This window comes from Poecilia reticulata, linkage group LG20 (genome assembly GCF_000633615.1).
Source record: "Poecilia reticulata strain Guanapo linkage group LG20, Guppy_female_1.0+MT, whole genome shotgun sequence".
In the NCBI taxonomy this organism is placed as follows: Eukaryota; Metazoa; Chordata; class Actinopteri; order Cyprinodontiformes; family Poeciliidae; genus Poecilia; species Poecilia reticulata.
This window is the reverse complement of record NC_024350.1, coordinates 25,068,005-25,074,877: the sequence shown is the minus strand read 5'-3', so window position 1 is coordinate 25,074,877 and position 6,873 is coordinate 25,068,005. Positions and strand designations below refer to the sequence as shown.

Genomic DNA, 6,873 nt, shown 5'->3' with positions numbered 1-6,873 from the left:
AATTATTAAACAATAATTCTCTCTATCTGATAAAATACCATTCAGTGTGTGTGTGTGTGTGTGTGTGTGTGTGTGTGTGTGTGTGTGTGTGTGATGGTGTTAGTGTTCCTCTGCTTCTCTGACATTTCCACCAAATGTAGTGATGTTCAATTATTCATGAGCCGCTGAGCGAAGGGCGAGCGACATAGAGAATGAATGGAGAGAGAGAGGAGATCATGTTGTTTTGTTATTGTAGGTTTAATGTGTTGTAAGTCATTATGTCAACTGGAGGTGGAGAGAGAGCAAGATGATGAAGAGCTGGAATAGAGGAGGAAGAGGAGGAAGGACAGAACGGAGTAAACAGGAAGTTCATGACGAGGCTTCCTGCTTTCAACAGGAAGTAGTTTCACATCCACCTGTTGATCTTTGTAACTCACCTGTCTGACTGGAAGCTGTTCAGGTATCAGTTACTGATAATCAGTCATGATTTCCCTCCAGTCGCAGCCAAACCTGATGCTGACGTCACGTTCAGTCGGCTGATTATTTATGAAATAAAGAAATAAGAGTCAGATGTTATTGGAAAGTAAAACACCTGGTCATGAAGCAGCAGAACACTGTGAACTTTGTTTACAACAAACATCAGACAGGAACACACACACACACACACACACACACACACACACACACACGCGTCGAGTCGCGTACGACAGTAAAGCAGGAAGCGTTAGATCATTAGATGACGTGTTGATCTCATTACGATGCTTTATGAACCTCTGAGCTAACAGCTGTTAGCATAAAATAATCAGAATCAATAGAAATGAAGGACAGATTATTTCCGTCTGGATCTGTAGGTTCATGTTGTAGAAGCCAACGATCCGGTTGTTTCCGTTTCAGGACGGGCCGGCGGAGCCACTGCTACCGCATCGTCTACCGCCACATGGAGCGAACTCTGACCCAGCAGGAGGTCCGGCAGGTCCACCAGCAAATCGAGCGATTGGTGGAGGCGGAGCTGGGCGTTCAGGGCCGGTTCTGACCGAGCAGCGTAGATCTACACGCAGAGCAGCGTAGATCTACACACAGAGCCTGAGCGCTTCAGGGAGAGTCTGACCGTCTGCTGCCGGCGGTTCTCACGCCGCTGCAGCTCTTCGTCATCCTCCCTCTGCTCCTCTGCAGCCTCAACGTGTGAATCTGACGCGTCGCCTCTAATTTCCAAATACATGGTCTGGGCGTCGGACGCCAGCAGCCGTCTGGTGGGACGGCTGCTGTCCAGCAGGTCTGAGGACGGACACTGAGGACGGACACTGAGGACGGACACCAGGCTGTTGAACCCTGATGACTTCCAGCTGCACTTGATGTTAAATTACCTATAAAACTCATTTCTTAAATAATTTCTGCGTAAAATGAATTTGACTCTTGAACCTTTGTGGGACAAAGTTTTTCTGCGTTCAGCTGTTTGGACACATTGGAAGAAATTTATCTGAAATGTTTTTGGAAATTATGTTTAGAATGTTGACTAAAGAGGAAAAGTTAATAAAAAGTTTGCACTAATCTGGTTGCATAAGAGTTTGATTCTTAAGTTGTTTGTTAATTTAACTCCAGATTCAGGCCTCAGGGTCAAACCTGCCATCAATCTGACCACCTGCTGGACTTTCCAACGACGTACCTGCCCAGGTGACCACAGATCAGAAGGTCCCTGTTTAACAAAGGTACCAGTCAGGAGAAGGACAGCAGGTAACTCGGGTCGTTCTCTTAATATGTGTATAATTCACCAGAAGAAATATTTAGAAATGTTTCCACCTGTTTCACGTTCAGCTGATGACATCCAGGTTTTTCTGCCCAAAAGCTACAAAGTCACGGAGGAAACATTTAATTATCGAAGGATCATAAAATCCTTTTTTTTCAGGTTTTTGTTGCTCTGTTAGGAATCTGGGTTCTATTATTGATAAGACTTTTAATAGAATAGAATAGAATAGAATAGAAGTACTTTATTCATCCCAACCGGGAAATTACTGTGCAGTTGCAGCATACACATACACACAGATCAAATTACAAAATAAAAAATAAAACAAATAAAATGTAGAATGTAAGATTCTGTACAATATGAACAGTGAATATTAATAATCTAGACCAACCGGATGTTGAATCAATCTTTTCCAAATTGTAAAAGTTAAACTGAATCTCCCAATCAGGCATTGAGATCTATGATCTATAATCTATGATCCCAGATGATCAAACCGACTGCTTCATCAATATGATCTCACATCAGCTTCTGGTCTGTTTAAGGCTTCATTCCCACCGGCTCTGTTCCATCCGCTTCAACCCAACTCCAGTCCGTCTGCCTAGCTAACCGACCTCTGACCTCTGGTCCTCCAAACCTCATCTGGGTTCAGTTGAAGTGAACTCTGGTTGGTTTGAATGTGAACGCCAAGCRGASCRGARACCGCTCYAAAARCAGGAAGWRGACYACAGYGCAGGGCATTCTGGGTAAATCCAACCAAAGCTAACRTGYTAGCCTAGCGCTRGCAGCAGAAATGGCTCCTGGTCTTTAGCCTAAAGAGAAATCCTCCARCCGCTAAAATCCTCCATCTTGTTTCCATCTGGTGAAGAAGGAAGTTGCTCTCAGTGTCTTCAGAGGTTTTTGTGTCGTTTCCTTCAGTGGTTCTTGGTGCAGCGCCCCCACAGGCCAGGAGGGGAACAGGTTGGTTTGACTCAGAGCAGCTGGAGGTGGAGCAGATGTTCTGGGTCCAGTAGAACCGGGTCGACCGGACTGAAGGAGGGAAACAGCCAAAGCCCGGTGAGTCCAAGTCCAGCCCTCGACTCGTCTGACTGAAGCAGAACCTGTGACCCAAATGGATCTGATGGCTTTAGCTTCTGTTTGGTCGTTTTTTTGTTTCCACTTAAATTTATTGTCTTTCTTGACTGAATTTGTTTATTTCTGATGTTTTTAATGAGCTTTATTTATATAAAAAGCTTTGACAGTATTTGCATAGTTTTCTAGAAAAAACTCAGAAACAAACATCAGTTTTTATCTGAAGCTCATTAAACATTCAGGAATAGTTTCTGCTCCTGTCGCTGTCTGAACCACGATGCTCTGAGATGCAGCCATGATGAGTTTCTTTCATTTCTAAATAAATTAAAGCAACAATAACACCGTCCCTGACAGCACAGCTGCTCCGTGGTGAAACCAATAATTAGGCGTCTCACTTTGACAGCTCTGTGAAAATCCATCTCTCAAGCTCAGAAGTCATCGTGGATCATTTTTAACGTCGTTTTCTAAAAATATCCCCTTAAAGTAAAACACATGAGGTTGGAGTCGGGTTGCGTAATGAGGAGAACCTGGAGGAGGTCGCGGGGTCAACGGGGGCGGAACCAGCCAGCAGGAAACAAACCTGTCAGAACAGAAGATGTTTCATTTGAACAGCAGATCCTGAACATCTGAATTGTTTTCAGTTCCAAGATGAGTTTTAATTAAGTAAAGGAGAGAAAAACCTGAAGAAACATCAACAAACTGCATGACGACATTTTCTTTGTTTTCATCTACAGATGCAATAATTTAACTGTTTATCAACAAAATAAAACCAGTTTTTCCTGCTAAATGTTTGAATAATTTAATCTGATTAAATGTTTTTCTATCTGTTCATCTTTCCAGTTTCTCTCACAGAGCTTCTTAGCATTAGCTGCTACATGTTAGCATTGAGATGCCATTGTAGGCTAGCATAGCTTCACTGATAGGCTAACTGCTTCTAGCACAACTGGAACACAAAAACAGTCTTTTCAGATCGTTTAGAAGCAGAAATGAAAACCCAGAGACGCTCTGTGGTTGTTAGCGGATGTAGCCTGTGCATCACGTTTACAAGTGTACCAGAAACGTGACTGTAAAGGTTCCAGTGGGTACGCTTTTATGCAAAACAAAAAAAAGCGATTAATTGTGTTAAAACTTTGAACACATTAAAATCTGTGCAATTAATTAATCAAAATTAATTGAACATAAAAGACTTTTAGAATATTTACATTTTCCTGATTAACCACAGTGACTGAATCTCCTCAAGGCAACAACCGATTGGACCTGCAAGACCTTTACCGCCCACTACCAAACAAACCGCCATCTTGTTTCCCCTTCGACCTTTCCAAGCAACCATACCGGTTCAGAGTCATGACCTTTAACCTTTATCTGACTAACTGAGGCCTGAAGAGAAGAGATGGAGATTTCTGGATGTCTGCGATGTATTCTTCCTGGGAATAATTTTCCTGCTGACTGATGGTTGACCTCTAACCTTAGTTTTTATTTAGTAAAATATTCTGTTAAAATAGTTAGCTGTTAGCATCTTGGAGCCTATTTGATGTTTTAGTTGATAAACGTTTCATTGTTCCCGCTCTCCGTCTGATGTTGGTCCTGATCCGTTTCACCGAGTCCAGAGTGTCCAGAGTGTCCTCACCGATGGTGTCTGGGTCGCTCCTGAGTCCTCACGAAGTTAGAAAGGAAAGTACACACACACACACAGGGGTTTGAATGGAAGTCATTAGAAGAAACACTGCTACATTCATTCACACACACAGCATAACAACCAGTCAGCACACTGTCACCGAGCTGAGCCGCTACGCTGGCTTAGGCTGGCACACACACACACACACACACACACACACACACACACACACACACACACACACACACACACACACGCACGCGCGCGCGCAGGGCGAACAGACAAATGCCACTCTGCCAATCAGCCGCTGCCGCCTGTCGCCGCTGGTTGGCTGCGCTCGTCACTCTGCTGGAGTTAAAGCTCAGCTCTGACAGTTTGAGGCCAAGCTTACAGTTTGGACACTGCAAATTCTCTCTTCAATATTTAATCAGTTGCCTGTTTTAGTATTCTGACGCCCGGGAAAAAGTATCGGTGCAAAAAGTCCCACATTCAGAGCAGAACTTCACAGATTCACCCTGAAACTGGATCGCCTCGGCTTCAGCGATCCGGCCGCTAGCGGAGGTTAGCGGCTCCGCTCATGGCGGATTCTGGTTCTGGTCCCTGTTAAACAGTCAGAAAACATCAGCTGATTGGCCTGTTGGAGGAAAATGTTTTGTTGTTTTCACTGAAAACTTCCTGGTTCAGTCAGACGGAACCGCTGCAGAACAGGATAACAGAAACTTTTAATTATTATTTTATTCTTTTACACACTAAAGTTCCCGCCGGAACATTTCTATTTGCGTGTTTCTAGTACGCATAAATCTGACGCACAAGCTACATCCGCTAACAGCAGCGATGGACGGCTAATGCTTCAAGATGATTCAAAACGTGGCGTCTGGTCGTGTGTGAATTTCTGAAGTTGCGTAAAAAGCTGTAGGGACTGATTAGCATCGCTAGCTAACATATCATCTGTCTGGATATACAGCTGTTAGCATGCTAGCATCACACAGGAACTGTCTTCAGTCAGAGGTTTCCTGAGGTTCACTCCAACAGGGACTGCTGCAGGGAACATTTTATTTCCTAAAACAGCTTTTGTTCAGGGAACATCCAAGAGTTTTAAGGATTTATCTGGAATTATTCTGGAAGTTTTACAGGATTTTACCAGAATAGAAATGTTTAAAGTCTCGCATTAAACGGTGAGAAATTGTGATGAATTCATAATAACTGGATATTTTTATAAATGTCAAAGTATTTTGTGCCGTTATTTGAGTTGGTTCCAGCAGTTTGTTTAAAGTTCATCATTTATTAAAGATTTATAAAACCGTCAGTTCTGTAACCACAGGAATATTCTGGTTTATTGTTAAACGTTGGTTAATTTCAAGGATTTCACAGATTATTTTGGATTTTTTATGGATTTTATTTCTGAATCCATAAATGAAACATAAGGAAGGAAGGAGAGCTGATATTTGGATCGTCGGGACGTTTGGAGGTTCAGGAACTGGTTCATTAATCCAGAGATTATTCTTGGATTTCAACGCGCCGCCATGTTTGTCCTCTGCTGACTTCCTGTCGGCCATGTTGGGATTTATTCTGTTCCGAGTCCAGAATCTCCTGAATCTGGACGGTTCAGGATGATTTTCTATTTGTGTTTGTTTGTTTGCTGCGAATCAAAATGTTTCTTTACAATTAGAGTTTTTGAATCTTTTTGTTTTTGAAGCTGTTAGTTTTTGAAGCTTTTAGTTTTTGAAGTTTTTAGTTTTTGAAGCTGTTAGTTTTTGAAGTTTTTAGTTTTTGAAGCTGTTAGTTTTTGAAGCTTTTAGTTTTTGAAGCTGTTAGTTTTTGAAGCGGCTTCCTCTGGTCGCTGCTCGGCGTCAGATTTACAGAGAAAGAGATTTATTGTGTTAAAATGTTAAAACAATGAAATGTTTGTTCTTAAATAATCAAAATAAATTCATCACAGTTTCAGTTTCTATGTTTCACAGTTTATAAAGAAAGATGATCAATAACAAATACCTGGATGAGGTTCGTTAATCTGATGGGAAATATTAAAACGTTAAATTACTCGTTACTGAATGAAGAGGTTGGTTACCAGCATCACCTCGTTGACCTCTGACCTTTCCTGTTAGGTCAGTTCTGATGATGCTGACCGGTTCCTGGATCAGGTTCAGAAACACGTTTGGTTTGATTTTCCTGGACAGAGACGAGGTGGACGGGAGGACAGACAGACGGACAGGTGGACAGACGGACAGGTGGACAGATGGACAGGAGGACAGACAGACAGGAGGACAGGAGGACAGACAGACAGGAGGACAGACAGACAGACGGACCTTCGGATGAAAAGCGACCAGCTGAGATTTGGTTTCTGCCTCCATTCGTTTCTCATCTCTTCCTCTCTTGTTGCTCACCGAGGAATAAATCGGCCGACTTTCAGTCACGATGAGGATGAGGCACCACAGTGACTCCGTGTGTGTGTGTGTGTGTGTGTGTGTGT

The 6,873-nt window shown here is 42.8% G+C and overlaps 1 protein-coding gene across 2 annotated transcripts in view; it reads left to right on the top strand.

Moving 5' to 3' along the window:
* The window catches only part of fars2 (phenylalanyl-tRNA synthetase 2, mitochondrial), a 76,523-nt gene extending 74,995 nt beyond the window's left edge, over positions 1–1,528 (top strand). For both annotated transcript variants that reach the window (XM_008396840.2, XM_008396842.2), the window contains exon 11: positions 874–1,528. In XM_008396840.2, the coding sequence (XP_008395062.1) occupies positions 874–1,012 (139 nt within the window). In that variant the 3' untranslated portion in view covers positions 1,013–1,528. The remainder of the gene's footprint in view (positions 1–873) is intronic.
* Positions 1,529–6,873: the final 5,345 nt, after the last annotated feature.